At 39.3% G+C, this 21,230-nt stretch overlaps 1 protein-coding gene across 1 annotated transcript; it reads left to right on the forward strand.

Annotated features, from left to right (window-relative positions):
- Window positions 1-784: 784 nt before the first annotated feature.
- On the forward strand, window positions 785-15,078 carry LOC149072365 (uncharacterized). The gene is made up of 2 exons (XM_089246818.1): window positions 785-2,081; window positions 13,046-15,078. Exons 1-2 carry the CDS (start codon window positions 1,057-1,059, stop codon window positions 13,389-13,391), a joined length of 1,371 nt encoding a protein of 456 aa, XP_089102944.1. The 5' UTR covers window positions 785-1,056; the 3' UTR covers window positions 13,392-15,078.
- The last annotated feature ends 6,152 nt before the right edge of the window (window positions 15,079-21,230 follow it).

A 21,230-nucleotide genomic window follows, 5' to 3' on the forward strand; every position in this document is an offset into this window, starting at 1 on the left:
CCAGGGGATCCAGAGACCGAACTTATTTATAAAATCTTTTATTCAATCTATTAATTTACTGAAAAACCAATTCAATAAATAGAAAAGGTCTGGCTTGTGGATGAGGGTTGGACATGACGAGAAGCCACAAGAAGGAAAATATGCTTCCACGGGAAGGGGGGGGGGGCAAGTGCCGTCTTAACGTATGGGCCCCCATCCAGGTACGGTCCGGGTGACTCGAGTGCAGAGAGAGCCCTCATGAAAACCCGGGGGCCATGATGCTCTCAAGATGGCCCTGAAAGGGGCCGGGTGCGAAAAGAGATTAAGATGCACATATTTACATAATTAAAATTCATATATTTATCAAATGAATGTGAATTTTTACTTTAAATGTCATTAGAGAAGAGGGGGGGGGCCCAAAATTTTTAATTTAAAAAAAAATGTTATTATTAATTGCCCACCAAAGCCTCCCATTCAAAACAATTGCCTCCTCATCGAAGAGCCCCCATGGATGTCATTCGATATGAAATGATATTGAAGTAGTAAAATTGTTGAAAACTGTTATTAATTTTCCTAGATGCTCCACCTCTTCAGAATTGTTTAAATTCCAAAAAAAAAAAAAAATTATTTCACGTGTGACTTTCGCCTCTCAATACAATTTTTAAAATTCAAAAAATAATTTGGCGATAATTTCAGTGATTTGGCGATTTTTCATGGATAGTAGCGGAGGTCGGGGATGCTGAGAGTGAGAGAGAAAGAGAGAGAGAGGAGGAGGGGGGGGGAGTTTTTTTTTTTTTTTAGCAAAATCGTTCTGTTCGTCGTTCGGGCAAGAGCTGGAATAACGCTCTCTGGACAAATTGTCCGAAATTTTGACAGAAAGAAAAAAAAATCTTAACTGGTTAGTTTTGGTTTTTCAAATAGTGAATTTTTGTCCTTGTTAATGTGTGATATTTCAAGTGCCGGATACATGGAAAACATGAGGATAATTATTCTAATTTCTTAGAAAAAGTGAAGTTCAGCTTTCATTTTTCATTTCAATCAACAATTGACCATTTATCATGCTAATGTCCTAATCAGATGTATAGTATCTACAACAGAAGCATGTGCGCAATGATCAGCGAATCGGCAAGTTGTATCGTGCCGGCCCTACGTCCATCTTCGTTGACCATCGCCTACGGTGGTGCTGCGATGGACAACAGCAGCTCGCGTGGTGAAGAGGACATCAACGGAACTTCCATCTTGACCCCTATTCCCGGCAGCAGTTGTATTCAGACGATCAGCAGCGGCAGTGGGAACCGCCGGTGCCCACCGATAGCTCGTCCCCAGACCCTACCGTCCTGCAAGATGACCACAAGTCCAAGCAGCACCACTAGCAGCACGACGAGTAATAGTAGTGTCGGTCCAGAGACAAGTAATGATTCCAACAGCGGGAGGTCACCACCTGTGCGTCTTGGACAAGTAACGGTCAGTGATTTCCCAAGTCCGATGAGTTCGGCCAGTAGCCCTCGTCTACAGGTCAAGTCTCCGAGTAAGATAGCGGATTTACTATCCACACAAAGCTTGACTTTCTCCCCCGAACAAGTTGCCTGTATGTGTGAAGCTCTTCAACAAGCCGGCAATATCGACCGTCTAGCGAGGTTCTTGTGGTCACTACCACCCAACGATGTCCTAAGGTCCAACGAATCGGTTTTACGAGCCCAAGCAGTAGTCGCATTCCATCGAGCCAATTACAAGGACTTATATAACATTCTTGAAAGCCATAATTTTAGTGGTCAGTATCACGCCGAACTTCAACAGATGTGGTATAAAGCACATTATCGGGAGGCCGAAAAAATACGTGGCCGACCACTAGGTGCAGTGGACAAATATCGATTAAGGAGGAAATTCCCCTTACCCAAGACGATCTGGGATGGGGAAGAGACTGTGTATTGTTTTAAGGAAAAGTCTAGAATGGCTTTGAAAGAGTGTTACAAACAGAATCGATATCCAACTCCAGACGAGAAGAGATGTTTGGCCAAAAAGACTGGTCTGACCCTTACACAGGTCAGTAATTGGTTCAAGAATCGCCGTCAAAGGGATCGGACTCCTCATCATTATAGAAAGTAAGTGGTTGTTTCGATGAAATATTGAAGTACTCCGTTCTTCAATGTCTGAAACTTTATACCATATACCCCGTCATTACCTAATATTCAATACTTTTTCGATCAGTTTCATCGCATCATTTCATGCACAGGAAGACCTACAGTTTAAAGCTGATTCCGAACGGCTACGGTTCACTAACCACTCGGCTGTCAGGCGGCACTTGCCAATATCTTTCCCACGCCTTATAAATTTACTATTTACCGCTCAACCCTTAAATTCAAGATTTACCACCTATCCCCGATTTGTCAAGGCAGAACTTTTCCCCATTTTTATCATAGCGAGAAATAGGTTATAATTTTCGATTCATTATCATGCAAAATTATTTCCCTTGTCATTATCATGTTGTTTATTTTACTTCAACTGGATATTTGTCAGTAGAGAAAATATCGAAAAAGCAAAATGTCAGAAAAATTAGTTCGAAAAGATTGTTTGAAATCAAGATCTAATAAATGGAAAGGAAGTGAAAAATCTTTTAAATCAATGAAAGAAAACTATTTTTTAAAGCGGACACTAATCGTTACTGGTGGTCAATGGTCATTTTTATTATCCGAAGAATAGGCCCGTTCCAAAACCCGATTTATATCCATAAATTTCCCTATTTTTTTAACTGGGCCGGCAAAACCCTGATCAGAATATACCTTAAAAAAACCCCGGTTTCATATTTCAATCTCTTCGTAACGATCCTTATTTTTGTAACTGGACACCTGAATGACCATCCGAGGGGAAGAAAGAAAACACCTGAAAATCACAAAATTTCTTACAATAGAAAACCTTAGGATATATTTCTGCATTTTTTGGATTATTAGAGGGTCATGGGGGCCCCTCAGTATGATATTACTTTAAAAAATTAAGGGGAAGAACCATTATTTGAGCTATGTTTATATCAAATAACACGATTTTTTCCCCTCAAGTTAACCCCTCCCCTCAAAAAAAACAAAAGAATTGCCCCTTGTGGGGAGCTCAAATGTTTTCAAAACAGAGCCTCCCGGGAACATTGAACGGGAGGTGGAGAATTAAGCTGCAACCGATGGCGTTTATGTTTATTCTCAATGATAACTTCACTTATCTAGATTATTTCCAAAACAATCAGTTGTTTACCTTAATTGCAAAACCATCTGTCCTACACTTTCATTTATCGATAAGAACATTTCTCGACATCAACTGATGTTTCAAGCTGACAGAAGAGCTGAAATTTCCTAAAACAAAACATTTAGTAATTTTGTACTTTACGAAAACATAAGGTGAGGATTGGCAAAAGGTAAACATTGGTAAGGTAAACCCCCTGCGTAAACATTTGGCAAAAAAACACCTGCCGAAAACTTCAATTATTGATGAGAAAAATCTTCATGCCCACACACACGCAGACATACTGTTTTTCAAGCTGACAGAGGTGTGTTATATAAAATGTCTCAAAACAAAAGATTCATTAACTAGTACCATACGAAAAGACCAGGTGAGGGATTGGCAAAAATTTAGCTACAATCAGATGTTTACATTCAATCGCAAAAATCACTTTTATTTATCGTAAAGAATCCTTCCCCATACCATCTGATGTTTCAATCTGACAGAGGAGATGAAATGTCCTAATACACAAAATACTCAGTAATGTTGTACTTTACGAAAACATAAGATGGGGGATTGGCAAATTAAGTCTAATAGATGTTTACATTTCATCTCAAAAAAAACATCTGCCGTTAAATTTCAATTATTGATAAGGAAAATCTTCATTCCCATGGTTTTTCAAGCTGACAGGTGTTGAAATATCACAAACACATACATTACATTCAACAACTGGTAACGTACGAAAAACCAGGTAGGGATTGGCAAAATAAAGTTATAATCAGATGTTTTCATTCGGTCGCAAAACCCCCTGCGTAAACTTTCAATTAATAATAAAACTTTTGACATTTCAAACTTGACGGAGGGACTAAAATGTCTTAAATCAATGCCATCAGTGACTTTGTAGCTCTCATAAACTTTAGTTGAATTATTTGAAAAATTGAACTGCAATCGGAATTATGATGAGATATTGTTTAATGCTTGCTTTTGTCTACAATTATTCAACTTTTAAAATATTCTGTAAAATTTTTCCATGTGCAGAAATAAAATTGAATTGAAATTGATAGTTCTCAAGTCAGAGGAGAGCCGTAAGTAGGATTTTTGCCGCCTTGTGAAAACATGACACTGCCGCTCCCCACAACTTCGAAATTCGATAATTTTATAGCGGTGTTCTTTGTTCCCACCTAAAACTGCCGCCCCCTAAATTTTTCCGCCCGAGAGGCAGTTGCTCCCTCTGCCCCCCCCCCCCCTCTAGTTCTGGCCCTGGTTGAAGTAGACAAGGCTCTCTGTGTCCTAAAAATACAAATACAACGCCACAACAGGCAAAATGCCTAACGAGGTGGCTGAGAAAAAGATGCCCATAAAAAATATGGATCTCATATATTTCAAAAATATAGCAACCCAATTAAAAATGCAATTAACAATAATAAAAGAAGGTATGAAATAACTTAATAAACTAAAATGAAACTTAAACACTAAAATTGTAATACATTCAAAAAAAAAAAAAAAAAAGAGTCCAAACAGAGATTATTATAATCCTCTCCCTCCCACTGGTCAGTAAATCAAATTAATATTGATACTAATGTCTATGCCCGATCTTAGAAAAATCATTCATCATTCGTACCCATGGATCTCACGATTCAAATTTCTGTTCAAGTCAAACAAGCATAAAGAAAAGCCATTATTTTATAGCCTAGGAACTTTCTAGAACATTCATTTCCCATGAATCGGTATTTAAATTCCTAATTTAAATAATAATAAAAAAAGTGTGTTTTCTTATATTTTCTTTAATTTCATGGTTTGTTTTTTTTTCATCAAAAAAATCTAAATCAACTTCCGGTCTGGAATTGAGCCAAAAAAATAGTGAGGAAAGAGTTAAACGACGGGGTGATTACACGGTCCAGTTACCCCCGTCGGGTGAATTTTTCTTAATTTTTTCTTCGAAAAATGAGCACCCGCCTCATCCCTCCCCTTTACTTTTATTTTACCATCTTAGTAAAACCAATCAACAATAAGTTACCTTAAAACTATTTTATATTCAAGTAAAGCTTATAATTAAGGGTAGTTTCAGTTTCTTTTTGGTGGTCAGTTTTTATTTCAACTAATGTCCGGTTTTTGTTTTTTCCCCCCTCCTTTTTTTTTTTGGCTATTTATATTATAGCGTATTGATTGATATATTTTTATTGCATCCCTCCCACAGTCTGGATTATGATTATAATAATTGTTATGTGTGTCCGTTCATCGATAATATGAGATTTCCCGTAAACACTACTTGCAGTTTCTGTCAGATAGTTGTTTTCTTATCGGGACATGGTCGTTAGTCTTAATTTTAGGTTATTGGGTTGGTTTTGAACGATACTTACGGTCAGTGGCGTCCTGACGGGTGGGCCAATGAGGCACTGAATCAAACAAGTGCATATTTTACGGTGCCTACACACCACTCTGACGTGGTCCCACGTCACGTCAGTGACATGGTGAATCACTGACTCGTGCGAATGGCATCTGAAGTTTGAAGTTTTTATTGATACGCATATGAAAAATTTTTGATGCGTAAATTTGGCTCAAAGAGCCTCACAAAATTTTTATGTTTTGGGCTCCTAAAACTCGTTAAGATAAGCCCTGTTAGCAGCTCTGAGGTTACCCGAATATAGATCATGTTGGGGAAGTACGGTGTGTTGATGGGAAATTTTTTGAGGATTTTCTAACTCAGTGATAAGCCAAGCTTTTCGAAGAGTAAAACTTTCCTAATGGGGTTGAAAAATTTACTTTCATTTAATCAGATCATAATCACCTTGCTCACTTGAGGGATATAATGTTAAACTAGAAGATTCTGAACGACTGCACGAAGGTTTTCTTGCCCCTGCCGAGATTTCAACCCAGGACTTGCAGAAAAATCGCTTGACCTGGGGCCCCATGATGCCCTTAAGACGGTCCTGGATGTGTCGATCAAGACCTCAGGAGCAAAAAAATTAGACACAAGCACCGAATACTCTTAAGTTCTTTCAGTGAGCACCACTGTGATCGTAAGCAAGAATTTGAAGATGCCTTATCTAACTTCGTGATCATGATGAGTCTCGATGCTTTTTTGATGAGGTAAGATGGGTTCTCTGATGAGGGTAGGGTTCATGTTAGAGACTTTGAATAATTTTAGCTGAGGCACATGTTAGCTTCTGACATAACTCCTAAGGTATAAGTCTTTCCGACGAGTTAAGAGGAATATAGTAATGTCTCCAGACACGCAAAGTGTATGTATAAGATTACGATATTCGTAAATTAGGCATTTATTTATCTCTGAAACAAATGAAGAATGATGATGAATTAATGTCTCGGGACATGCAAAGAGTATGTATAAGATTACGATATTCGTAAATTAGGCATTGATTTATCTCTGATTTGAAGCAAATGAAGAATGAAAAATTTGATTCATACATAATATTTTTGATATTTCTTAAGTTCTAATCAATCATTTAAATCTATAACTAATACATTTCTTTTTTGTTCCGCGATGTACGTTTCTAGGTTAAACACACAACAAAGTCGATCTGACAGTTTCAGACAACCGTCCTTGTCTCTTTCTGCACTAATGGAACTGTTGGGGGAAAACATCAGTGTTGACACGAATCAGCTGTAAAAGTGAAAATAAACAAGTCTCCTTTCGAATTACACAATTATTTCGTGACAAAGCGATTTCGCCGTCGAACAAATCACCCGATTGATTGCTGACGTGACCTTTGCCCGTCTGCAACTCGTGGAACTTTAAATTTGATTACTAAAGCGCTATTATTGTTCGTCATCGAGCTTCGTCAGGAAATGGTCAATTGTTTTATGCCCCACACCTCGTCATCACCTTACCTCTATCAGAATAATGCTATAAATTGCCGAGAATAGAGCTTTTATCGTTTGTGAGTGTTGTGACATAACACGCGGTCTGTAATAAATGATCAGTGATTCATAGATTGAATTCGCTAGAAAAATCTAAATTGGCTCTCTATGTAAGAAGAAAAGCTTTCGTAGATTGTGAATAATTTTACGAACATACAAATATTAGTAATTTTTCTAAAAATATAGAGGGTGATTCCATAATTCCCCTTGCCGCATTTTTCTGGCGACCCGTTGACCCTAGAGACATACTTCCAATTAGAAGAGGTATCCCATTAACGTGTAGAACTCACATACGTCATTTATGTTGCAAGGGGTTGAATAGTTATTAAAATATAAAAATTAACTTTTTATACGGACACCCTGTCCTCAAAAACCCAAATAGAAAGTTTCTCCTGAGGCCAACAAGAAAAAAATCCACGTTTCTGTTCGCGGAGATATTTGAATTCAAACTCTGGAGAAAAGTTGGGAAAGAACAGCGAAACTAACAGACAATACTACTTTCTTTTGTTTACAGGTTTTCTTTCCCAAATTTTCTCTTATTTTTGTATTCAAATATCTCCGCAAATATTGCACTTGGAAACGTGGAACGTTTTTGTTAGCCTCAGGAGAGAGGGTAAAAACTTTTTAATTGGGTTTTTGAGGAGAGGGTGTCCGTATAAAAAGTTTTTTTTAATATGTTTTAATAACTATACAGCCTTTTGCGACGTCAATGACGTATCTGAGTTCTATACGTCATTTGGATACTTTTTCTAATTCGAAGTATGCCTCTAGTAAAATGCGGCAAGAGGAATTATGGGGAATCGCCGTGTGTATAATTTGGGAATAATATTATGTTGAGGGATTATATAGGCTATATAATTTTCTTTTTCTTCCATTACTTCAATTGTTTTTCTAATAACTTAGAATGAAAATCTTAATTTAAGTGGTCCTCTCGTATTTCCAAAAAGAAATGAAAAATTACCATTCTCGGAAATGATGATTTGATGATTACAGAGAACCGAGGGGTTCCGAAATTATTTCTAACCAAAAAGATTTGGTTACCAACCACTCAGAACTTACATCAGGAAACATTATTTTTGCCTTCAAGGCAATGAAATGTCAGAATTACATCGAGAATAGCGTTGGCGAAGAATAATCAAAACTGCAACTGTGTGAAGCGATTTTTCAAGGCTATGAACACGGCCCTGGGTAATTCCATTGTTCAGAAGTCTGAACATTGGATTTTGCTTGGGCCGTGTTTTTGGTTTCTTTCAAACCGTACACGGACCAGGCTCTATCGACAGTTGTGAATTTTAGCCATTCCTTTATAACAAAATCCACCTCCATCTGTAGACATCTTAAGCGATTTGGCAGCTACCTTATTGTTATTGATTATTAGTATTAATAGAGCTGGTCGACTAACGGTCGATTTGTGTCCGTTTAGGTTTGATTGTTTGGCTACATCACGAGTATCTGTTTAAAATCGGCCCTGCCCATGTGAAGACTTAATCCAGGACATATCAGACCTTTCTTTTATTTACGAATTAGTCCGTTAGCTAATTGCCGGAAAGTCAACATGTTTCAATTTTTCATCATGAACATTTATAGCATCAGGACTTCACGAGCACCAAAACCTAACACACGGATCTATCCAAAATTCTTATAATATTTCATTTGGAATGGATGAGAATATCATAGAAACCCTCATGAATTTCGAGCCTATTCCTTAATGCCGTTCTATTTCTGATTTCCAATAACGTTTCGACCTCCTCAATGACCGTTTCATGACGTAAATAATCTAACAGCAAATATCGTGCAACTCCGTATAAGGTTTTTATTCAATTTTCACTGCTTCAAAAACGTAGGTCGTCCTACATGCGGAGCGAATATCTAAACAAAAAGTTTCACTAAAAGACAAAAAAAAAAATCGAAAATGTGAATTTATTAAATAACTCCAGAACTAATGATAATTTTGACTGATTCAAAATGATAATTCGGGATTCATTGAAAATTTAACACTGATGAAAAAATTAAAGTCAGAATCGGAGTAAAATAATCGAAAATTGATAAACAAAACAATCAAAAACTGAAATAGTTCCAGAACTAATTGAAATTTAAAATTTATGAAAGATAATTACAGAATTTGTGAAAGTTTTCAATAATTTTGAGCCCCCCCCCCCATTTGATTCAGGGCCCTGGGTCAGACAGGGATCCTGTCAGATCCGGGGGTGCAGTAGGAGTCCAAGAACCCACAGTATTTCGTGACACCATTCCAAGCACCCTCCAGAATTCATTCAGAAATCCGCTTTATATATAGCGGATAGCATCAACCTACATTTACATCGTCGTGCCCCAAAAAATCTTCTGCTATTATCTTTGAATAAACGAAATAAGGAGTTGAATCAATAAATCTAGTTTACTTCAGTATGATCTCTAAAATCATACCTCGTCTTATATGCGAGTAAATACGGTAATTACTAAAATTCAGTAAATTCGAATATTTTCTGGAAAATATAATTTCCGCGAAGTCCATTTTTTGCTTGATATATATCTTTCTCCTTTTCCTAAAAAAAATTGCCATTAACAGAATAAAACCAATATATCCCGATTAAACAATCCACCAAAAAATGACCAGAACATACACGAATAAAAGATAAGATTGGCTTCATTGATATTAATTCAGCATTAATCATCACAACGAGTAGTAGTCACGAGCGGTCAAATCCATGATTCAAAATACTAATTTCATTCAATTTTCCCGACTTGAATCAATCAAAAAAGGATTGATGGTGATTTTTTTTTTTTCAAGTAAATTCGATCACGATTCGACTATGACCAGTTTGACCATTGTCCAGACTTATCAATGGCCATGCAAAAAAACTAAATAAGGGTAAATAAGAAGAAAGAAATTTGGAAGGGAAGAACAAAAAAAAAAAAGGAAATTTAGAATTAATGAAGAGACTTTAATTCAGTTTCTTGCTCCCCAAGTAGTTTGTGGTTAATTGTCTGTTTAATTGCAGGGACAACAACAGACTCTAGAGGTCATTCTGGACAACGAACTGCCCTTTTCCACCCTTTTATCTTTCTAGGCCTTAATCCTAAACAAAGATAGAGAAGAAGAATGAGAAGATAAAAATAAAATGAAATAAAACTCAGTGATGCAAATCTTTAATTTACTGTCGTGTCTGATTGTTTGCTTCAAGGACCTCCAAGTGGGGGCTCAAATTCTGCGGATTTTCATTGGCTTTTTTGAGAAACTTTTTGCTCCCCCATCCCATGTCCATTGTCCGTGAGATCGGTCGCAATTAGAGCTTTCGATTTCTCAGAGGAGTGGAATTCTTAAGATCTAAATAATAATATACTTAAAAAAAATAACAAAAAACCATTCTGTTTTTGTGCATGTCCAAAATCTCGCTAAGTGAGATTTGAGCTATACTTGTAGTCGTGGTTCTTGGATATACGCGATCTCAAGCAACATATAAGACCTTCCCTCTAGAACAAAGGTTCTTAACCCATGGGTCGCGAAACAAACTTTGGTCACTGGGGTTTCTGAGATGGGTCGTAAAAATCAACCAACAATCGAAGGCCATTTTATAAGGAATTCCAACTGGTGGCCACTTTGAAGAAAGAGCATTCAAAAGTGCCATATTTATTGACAGAAAGACTGAAAAACTCATAAGCTCACGTATGAACATTTTTCTCTTTACTGGTGGGCTAAAAAAAACCCCCACCATATTGAAAAAAGCTAGCACAATCGGTTTATAAGTCCATTTGTTGTGTCACTGTTTACACCGCCGAGCCCCCCTCATCCGGGGATGGCTAAAATTGACAATGGTGGATAGAGCCTGGACGGTGCATGGTATGAAACGTGCCATTGTTTTCAGGGTCATCTTAATGATTTCAGCGGACTGGGCTAAGACCGAGATAGGATTTTGGGCTCCCTCGAGCCTATATGTATGGGGGAGGGTTGACATGAAAAATATATAGCATTATTACAGAATGCACTGGAATTCTGAAAAATATCTTTTCAAAAATATGAACACACTAAACAAAAATGAATGAAAATTCAAAATTCTTAAGAATTTTTAAAATTAATAATAGACCCTTAATTACCTCGGGTTTCAGTTATTTTTTTCATCTTAAGGCATAAATTATGAATGCCTTTTTTGTGCCTATTTTAGGCATTTTTAGTGCCTAAACTTCCGGGCTCTAGATATTAATAATATCCATACGAGTTCAAATAAAAATTATACATTCATACTTAGGTTCACAATACCTCATCAAGGTAAATGCGGGAAATTGCTGTCCTAAATACGGGATATCACTAATTGTAGCCAAAAAATGCAATTGAAGAAAAATTTGCTAAAATTGCTGAAGGGTAGATAAATAAAGGCGTAATTAGGATTTTTGTCGTTTTAAAATTAAACTTTAAGACATTAAAGAATTTAATGTCTTAAAGTATAATGAAATTCATCGAATTTCAATCATTAGCTTTAAATTTCGGTAATTTTATAACGGTGTTCTTTGTTCCCACCTAAAATTGCCATATCCCCCTACATTTTTCCGCCTGGGGAAGTTGCCCCCTTGTAAGTTTTAATCGCTGAAAAATTGAGGGGAAAAAACGTTGACCCTAACAAACATGAGATGAATATTTGTATTCATATAGCTATAATTATCATACTAAGTGACGAAAACACTGTTTTTATTAAATATTGCAAATTCGAATAACCATTTGACTTAAAAATTGGCAATACGAGGCAAATATATAAAAAAAATTCGGGACAACTAAAAATACAGGAATATCCACCCTCAAAAGAAAAAGTGGTCCGTCCAATTGTTTCAAAAATTCCACCTGTCTTTGAGTTCAGGAAGGTTGAGAAACGCTGTATTAGATTATAGGCATTTCCCAAACAGACTTGAGCAAAATATCGTAGATGGATTTGTTCTTGTATCGAGTATCGTTGTAGCGAGGTTTCGCTGTATCTTAGCAGAAGAGCATTTATGGTTTGCCACCTGTGGCCTACATGTACTTTGCCGCTCTCCTAACATTCTAGTCTAATTTTCTCTTTACTGCGCTTTCCTCGAATTCGCACCCTGTGCTTGGCCTGCCACCCCCCCCCCCCCAATCCTGCAAGTTCACTGTGTCTCTAAAGTCACTCTTTTAGTGATTCATTTGCTTGCACACTGTTTTCGTCACTCGCATACTTGCACACACTCTAAGGTCACTCACTGACGTGGGCCACTCGTTTGGTCATTCACGTGCTCGCTCATGCTCCACGTCAATTTTTCGGTCACTCACGTGCTCGCTCATGCTCCACGTCAATTTTTCGGTCACTCACGTGCTCGCTCATGCTCCACGTCAATTTTTCGGTCACTCACGTGCTCGCTCATGCTCCACGTCAATTTTTCGGTCACTCACATGCTTTCGCATTGCTTTGATCACTCGCATGCTTGCACACTGTTTTTGTCACTCACATACTTGCACACGCTCTGAGGTCACTCACTGACCTGGTCCTTCTCCCTCTAGGTCACAAGTTTAGTCATTCACATGCTTGCTCAGGCTCTTGGTCACTTTTTTGCTCACTCAAGTGCTTGCAGACCCTCTAGGTCACTCTTTTAGTCATTCACTGACCTAGTCTCTTATTGTCTGGGCAGAAGTGGATTTATGGAGGGTTATACAAATTTCGCCACACTTCTCCCATTCCGCCCATTTTCTTGGCCACTCATTCCTCAGAATTGCCGCCCCTCTGAACTTGCCACCCTGGGCTATAATAGCCCACTGAGCCCCCCCCCCCTTGTAAATACGCCATTGTATCTCAGTAGCGCAAGGTGGGCCATATGGCTCCATGCCATGTGGAGAAACGCAGTTGTAGAGTTATCACCGCAAGAAATAGTGTATGTTTGCCCATGTAATTTTACTGTCGATAATGCTTGTTCTTTATCCGATAATCTTCAATAGAATGTATATTTGATTGGAAATATTTTGCTTTTTTTTTTTTTGCAGTGACTCGTCTCTACCACACACAGTCCGGGTATCGACGCCCCACCAGCACCACCTCTACGTCGGACCCGGTAACCCGATGGCTCACCCGGCGTCACATTCCGTGCCAAGACCGACGTCGTGTTCGCCGCCCCAGATCTGCAGCCACTACCCGGACGAACTGAATCGTGATTTAACGACACTGCACATGCAGAAACCCATGGACGAGCTGTCACTGATGACCATGGTCAAAACCGAACCCGGCATGTATCCGCCTGGTTTCGTTTATCCGACTTGTTCCCCGACTTACGAAGCCGCGGCCACGTTGACGCATCTGCACGCCGCTGCGGCCGCTGCGACGCATTCCTAATATTATATGAAAAGTGACTTTAATAATAATTATTATTATTTTATTTTATTATGTCGTTTTGTGACTACAACCTGTCGTCAAATAACCAAAAACAAAAAAAAAGTTTGGAATCATATCGGTAATGGCGTGTAATTTTAATATTTTTTTTATGTTTTGGCAATATTTTACAACAAGAGCGCTCAACCTTTTTTGGGAAGTGCAGGCCACTTCATTGATTTCGAAACGTGTCGCGGGCCAATTATGTTATCTGGAAATGTGCCTCAAGCACTCAAGTCAAACGAAGATGTGCCGCGGGCCACTTCATCATTTGGATATGTGCTACAGGCCAGTTGAGTCCTCTGGATATGTGCTGCGGACCATTTGAGTCATCTGGAAATCTGCTGTGAGTCGCTTGGACGATCTGAAAGTGTGCCGCAGACTGCTTGAGGAATCGGAAAATGTGTCGCGCTCAATTTAAGTGATCTGGAAATGTGTCGCGCTCAATTTAAGTGATCTGGAAATGTGTCGCGCTCAATTTAAATGATCTGGAAATGTGTCGCGGGCAATTTAAGTGATCTGGAAATGGGGCTAGAGCCACTTGAGTGATCCATAAAAATGCATCGGGCCGCTTAAGCGAACTGTCAATGTGTCGCAGGCCACTCAAGTGATCTGTAAGTCTGCTGCGAGCCCCTCAATTGATCTCGAAGCGTGCTGCTGGCCACTCGAGTGATTTGGAAATGTGCCAACCATCCCACATAAGTAATCTGCAAATGTACCGCATGCCACTTGAGTAATGTGGTAAAAGAGCCACTCAGATGATCTGAAAATGTGTCGCGGGCCACTTCAGTCATCTGGAAATTTGCCGCGAGTCATTCGGATGATCTGGAAATGTGTCGCGGGCAATTTCAGTAATCTGGAAATATGGCAAGAGCCACTTGAATGATCTATAAAAATGCAACGGGGCGCTTAAGTGATCTCGAAGCGTGCCGCTGGCCACTCGAGTGATCTGAAAATGTGCCAGCCAGCCCACTTGAGTAATCTGCAAATGTATCGCGTGCAACTTGAGTGAACTGAAGATGTGCCGTAGGTCGCTCAACTGATTTAGATATGTGCTTGGGGTCACTTAATTGATCTGGATATGCGATGTTGGCAGCTTAAATAATCTGCAAATGTGCCACGGGTCACTTAAGTGAGTTAATAATCTTCCGTTGGCCCCTTGAGTGTTGTGGTTATTTATCGCGGCCATATCAGATGACTCTAAGATCCACATTTGGCCCGCGGGTTATGGGTTGAACATGTATGCTTTAGAATGTTTCTCGAGGTATTTTTTTGTGATAATTTCAATTCCATCCTTCATTGGTTCTCCAATGCTTTTCTTCTTAGTCAGTGGTGTTGTGATGGAGGCGAGTGATTACTTTCTCCAAATGGCGCCAAAATCAACCAAAGACTGCCAAAAAAGTTTGAAAATTAACCAATTCGGACACGTTCGGGGCTTTTTTGGCCTTGAATGAAATTTTCGCAATGCGCTGGACGTAGTTACCAACAACGATACCAAACTTTTCGCCATGGGTTGTATGTCATTGGATGTAATTAATATTATTAATGTACATGGAAAAGTACTATATACATATATAAATAATAGTAGTGGATGCAATATACAAGTAAATTTTACAATTGAATGTTCAATAAAATATCATTTAGGTCTTTGTTTCTACGTGCAGTCTCACTAACTAGTCATTCAAAATGGTCAACATCATTTAACATTAGCCAAATATTTCGCTTTCCTTGGCAAAGCCGGATTCGGGCAGCTTCGTAGGATGTAGCGTCATCGGGCTGCAAAATATTAGTGGGCGGTAAAACGGGATTAAAATACACATTGACTACTTATTTCGTCTTGATTTTAACTGCTTAACTAAGCAAAACTTGAAATTCTATCAATTTATGGATATAAAAAGATTATTCAGAGCCGTCTTAACGCATGGGCCCACCAGGGCACTGCCCGAGGCCTCAGTTGCATAGAGGGCCTCCATGATAAATTAGATATGGCACTGATTTTCGAGTGTAAGTACGTCAATTGATAAGTGGTACTTCCAGCTAAGTAGAAGGCCACAGAACATCACTTCGTCCGGGTGCCTATTACGCTGTTGTTGGGACGCCCCCCCCCCTTCAGAAAAGGTGGTTTTGGTCCAAGGAGGCTAGGAGAATCATATTTTTCAATTTTTTTACCCTATAATATAAAATCAATAGAAGGGCTCGCTAGACGTCCTGGTCTGGGCCTTATAAAGAAACACATGCTTCATCAATAAATACGAATATTGTCGGGCTACGAAACGCCCGGCCCTCGAGGCAGTGGACAGTGTTTTCTCGTTATTTGATGCTTTCGAAAGCACAAATATATACTCTATATATCGATAAGAAACAATTCATATTCTATATAATTCAAACAATGGTTCCAAATAGTGGTCCTGGCCTAAGAGGCCCACCTCCAGCTTATGCCCCGACTCCAGACTTATCACAATGTACTTCCAATACAATTAAAATCATTTCAACAATGTCTCCAGAGAAAAAAATGTTGAAATGAATAGATTAAATGAAGCAATTTTTCAGTAAAATATAGCTGGAGTAATGAATTACAATGAAGTCTCTCATTAGAGAGCCACACTCTAGTGGTCCATTAAAAGAGGCGAAGAAAAAATTGGCCCTATAGGGAAGAAGCCCCTTAAATAAGGTGTACAGGAAAATATTCCGGATAAGAAATTAATAGGCCCTTCAGAGGTTCTATTTCTATTTGGTGAAATGTATTTTCTAAAGTGGGGGCTCTAATCCTTACGAAGATCTTAATGGGGGCCACTCAAATTCGGGGAAACATCCATCTCCCAAACCGGACCCTCCACTCAACATAAACTCATTACGTCATTCTGGACAATGACCACTAGACATTAATGCAATAACGAAAGTATGAAAGTGTAAAAAAAGTAGTTGTATAGTGTCCTAAGGGGTCAGAGGTCCCCCATCGTCTAGAAAAGAAGAGGAAACAGACCCCTAAAGAAAACACCGGAAATATTTAATGACCGGAAGGAAAGGGGCCCAGAGTTATCTTTCATACTAGCGATTGCATGGATATGTCCAATCCATTCCCATATTATCCAAAGTGTTTTTTGGGGGCCCCCATTCAATCAATGTTATTCTCCTACATTTCCAGGAAAATTTCTCAGTTATTTCGTCTCATTGATTTTAAGGCGTGCCCTAAGAAACCGACGCCACTGCGCAGGTAACTGACAAAACATCCGTACATGCGCAGTGGCGTATTTCCTGTAGAGGATGGCGTTTGAGACCACGCCTATATCCTAGAGCCCTTTGGGCCCTTCAATTTTTTTTTTTTAAATGGGAAAAATTCTGGTCATATTTTCGAGGATTGTATCGAGATATAAGAAGCATTTGTATTCTCTTGATGATTCGGGGTGGTGGGGAGTCTCCAATAACCCCGATTATTCTGGGGGGGGGGGGAAATCAGTGTTGAAAAAACTCATCAAGATAATAAGCATCATTGAAGGGGGAGATTATTATACACTTCGAGGGGGGAAAACCAACGATCGGCCACGTGGCCCCCATTACTCTCATCCCTGGAGGGAATTGAACCTGATACCTACCTCTTTCAAAAGCTAACGAAGTAATTTCGCGAACCCTTATATTAAACCGAAAGGGGTTCCAGAGAAGAATTCGATTGCCCCATTCAGAGCCGCCCTTAGGGGTGTGCGACAAGTGCGGTCGCACTGGTTCGCGCGCTTTGAGGGGGCTCCGCACTCACGGTAAATTATTAGAGGGTTTCACTAATTCTCAAATTATGTATTTCTGGCTTAAATTCTGAATTTTCTCGTCACTTGCGGAATTTTTTCTTCCATTACAGTAATTCTGAATTTTCCTAAATATACTAAAGAATTATTTCTTCCATTAATTCTATATATAGAGAGTTATTTCTTTTATTTTTCTAGAATTATTTCTTCCATTCATTCTGTATTTTGATCAATTTTTGGATTTTTTCTTCAATTAATTCTGAATTTTCATGAAAATTCTGGAATTATCTCTCCCATTAATTCTGTATTTTGGCCTATTCTGGGATTTTTTTCCCATTAATTCTGAATTTTCATCAATTCTGGAGTTATTTTCATCAATTCTGGAGTTATTTCTTACATTACTTCTGAATTTTCATCAATTGTGAAATTTTTTCTGTCATTACTTTAAAATTACTTTCAGTGCTCAATTTCTCATCAGTTTTTGTGTTCATTTACATTTAATTGTATGTTTAAAATTTTTTGTATAGGTATTCCTCAGCATTCTTGTATTTTTATTCTGAAATAATAGATGCCGATTCCCCTCCGACACAAAGTATACGAAATCGGGAAGTCATAAACATTTTTGGTGTCCCGAAATTGTAGAGATGCATTTGCCTCTCTAATATTATAGCACCAATTTAAAGCAAAGTTACTCATTTTTTGTGATAATATTATAGCACCAGCCCGCTTCTGGTGAAGGTGGCCCCAGGCCCTGCCAGATCAGATGTGGGGCCAGGTGCATCTTAACAATTTCGGGGCACAAAAATGTTTAGGACCCCCCCCCCCTTTTTTTGCCCTGATTTAATATATTTTGTGGGAGATCAGGCATGTATTCGTTTAGGATGTACATTGTACAGGCATGATGAGAAATATCTATGCAAAAAATTTTAAACACAATCAAATGTATATTAACACAAAAATTGATGAAAATTCAGCAATGAAAGTAATTTCAAAAATTAAGGAAAGAAACAATTTTTTCCCGAAACAAATAAAAATTTTAGACTTGAGGAACTGAAAAAATAATTCTATTAACTACATAGAAATTTAGGACTAATGAAAGAAATAATTCCAGAATTGATGAAAATTTAGAATTTACGGGAGGAAAAAAATCCCAGAATTGAGGAAAATTCAGATTTCACGGAAGGAAAAATTCCAGAATTGATTAAAATTCAGAATTAATGCGAGAAATAATTTCAGATTTGGCGAAAGCGTCCGATAACTTACCGTGAGTGCCGGGGCTCGGTGCGACTGCACCTGTCACACACCCCAAAGCCAGCCAGCCCTGGGTGGCCCTGACTCCACTCTTACGGCACCCACTCAATCTAAATTTTTGAAATATTTAGAATGGTCATATTCGATCCGTGGCCTTGAAAATGACCATTGTGGCTAGAATTATCATCTTTGAAAACATTGATTTCAAAAACTACGCATCGTGATTTCATTTTTTGAAAAGGGCAATCCGAGCCCTCCAGTTCATGATGAAGGGATCGTATGGCGAGAACAGATGGGGCCCCCCTCGCGACAAGTACTATAATATGTATAATAATGATTGAAAGAGGGATATAAAGTATATAGAGTGTGACATTATTTTGATTGATATGGTTTCTTTTTTTATTATTTTGAAGTACGATGATGGATTGGACAAGCCGAATTGTTAATACTGAAGATTCGTCGCGCGATATTGGGCTTAGTTTATGGCCTTCCGTGATCGATATCTGCTATGGCGACATTTTCATTTGAACAACTGTAGGAAGGGTTAAAATTTGGTTTTTCGTCCCTCGAATGCTTAACGGACCCACATGATAGGTAAGCTTTTATGTACTTTCAGCCTAGTGAACAGGGTCTGTTCCACATAAGTTCGGGCCTTGGGCAAACGCGACTTTTTGAAGTGCCCCTTATATATAGTGGTCTTTTAGGTAGAGGCGTACGGAGGGAGGAGGTATGGAGGGCCCGTGCCCGTCCAAAGACGATCGAAAATATAAAAATAGTTAATACAAGTACTCTCGATGATCCGGCCCGTTCAGTAATCCGGAATTTTTTATTACATATTTAAATGGGCTTTTTCAATAGACTTCCTCGCCGCTTGGCAGTTCAGTGGTTAGAGGAGCTAGCCTCTGACTGTGCAAGTCTGGGGTCGAATCCCGGCTCGGGCGTGGATGTCTACTAACACTAACCAATTCCCTAGACGGATTGTGTTGATCACTTGGGAATACGTGATGATCACGTTATTAAAAAAAAAATCTGATTTTGATTACCCGACGCACCCTGGACCGATGCGTGCCGGATTAGCGACAGTCTACTGTATATATCCCTGTAAAACAGTTTCCAAAATTTTTTATTCCATCGCCCCTTCGTCAGAAATTTTTTTTCTCTTATCGGCCCCCAATTCAAGTGAGCCCATAGGATCCTATATTAAATCCCTAGCTTCTATCTCCCTCCTCGACCATTCCATTGCCCACCGGGGGCGATATTGCCCACTTTGGAAAACACTACTGTAGGAAATAAAAATATGGAAAGGAAATGCTAATTTTGGGGCCAATGCTAATTTTGTTGGCCCTGGGCACATACGTACCCTGTTTGCCCATGCAAGAAAAACAGGCACTGCTGGTAAGGGACGGCTAAATATTGCTTTGCTTTGGGACCCGTGATGCTGTTGGGACGGCTCTGGAAGAAGAGAGGGTGAAGAATCCGCTTTCGAAGAATCCGCAATCCAAGATGAATTGGAATTCGCTTTCGAGCAATTTCCATGGTATTTGTTCATAAAAGTTATACAGTTATAACGTTTGTGTGTGTTATAACGTTTATGTGATCTAAAAAACGCGTTGCGAGCCCTTGAGTGATCTAGAATGTGTCGTGGTGACCTGTAAATATGCTGGGGTCACTAAAGTGAGCTATAACTGTGCCGCAGGTCCCTTGAATGATCTGGGAATGTGCCGCGTAATCTGTAAATATGCCGCGGGCCACTTAAGTGATCTAGAACTGTTATGCAGGCCACTTAAGTGATCTGGGAATGCGCCGCGGGAAACTGTTAAGTTATCTCGAACTATGCACTTAGCGATCTAAAAATTTTCAGCGGAGTTGAATCACACTCTAATGATCAGTTGAGTGATGTGGAGCTGTGCCACGGATTCTTCAAGTGATCTGGAAATGTGCTACTACTACTACTAAACCACACATGCATCTCGTCCACATTCCTCTGCGGAACTTCTAACGAACTGGTACATGTTGGAATGTGCGTGTAGTGAACCTGGCGTGAAGTTTGTTTCTGCGTAATGCTTGTTATGTAGTACCGCCATCAGTTTCTCTAAATATGAGTGAAGTGCAATGATTGAATAATTGTAGGCCTTTTGCTCTCTGAGGCGAGACTTTTTAAATGGGAGATCGGCTCGCATTTGCTCCCCGAAGTTGAAAGCCAACTTCAGCTATCTACCATTGTGGCGACGTTGGGGTTCGAACCCGGGTTCGTCACTATGACCACTCGACTGCCACAGCGGCTGGAAAAATGTGCTGTTTGGTTCATTTTTAAAAAATTAGGTTTGACGTCGTGGACCACCTCAGATGACTCGGAGGGCCACATTTGGTCCGCGAGCCACGGATTGAGTATGTGTGCCGTAGATAATGAGTTAGTAAAATTGCATTAATGTAAAAAAAACCTCTGTGAACAGAGTCGTATCCCCCCAGACCTGCAAATGCCACCGGTCAGATTACCATCTGATCTTAGACGTTCACATCTTCCTTCATCTGATTATAATACCCATCGTGGGATCCCGTGAAGCCCAGGCAGGGCCGTAATTAGGATTTCTGCTGCCCGGGGGCAAACATTATTTTGCCTGTCCCACATCTTTAAAATTCGATAATTTTATATCGGTGTTCTTTGTTCCGATCTAAACAACCCCACCCCCTCCCCTAAATTTTGCCACACGGGGCAGTTGCCCCCCCCCCCCCCACTAGTTCCGATCCTGGCTTAGGGGACAGTAACAACGTGATAACAAATTTACGGAAATTCCACTAACTTTTACAGACGGAA

The sequence above is a fragment of the Pholcus phalangioides genome, unplaced genomic scaffold, assembly GCF_987345545.1.
Source record: "Pholcus phalangioides strain wild (caught in Gottingen) unplaced genomic scaffold, Ppha-v1.0 ptg000017l_1, whole genome shotgun sequence".
Taxonomy (NCBI): Eukaryota; Metazoa; Arthropoda; class Arachnida; order Araneae; family Pholcidae; genus Pholcus; species Pholcus phalangioides.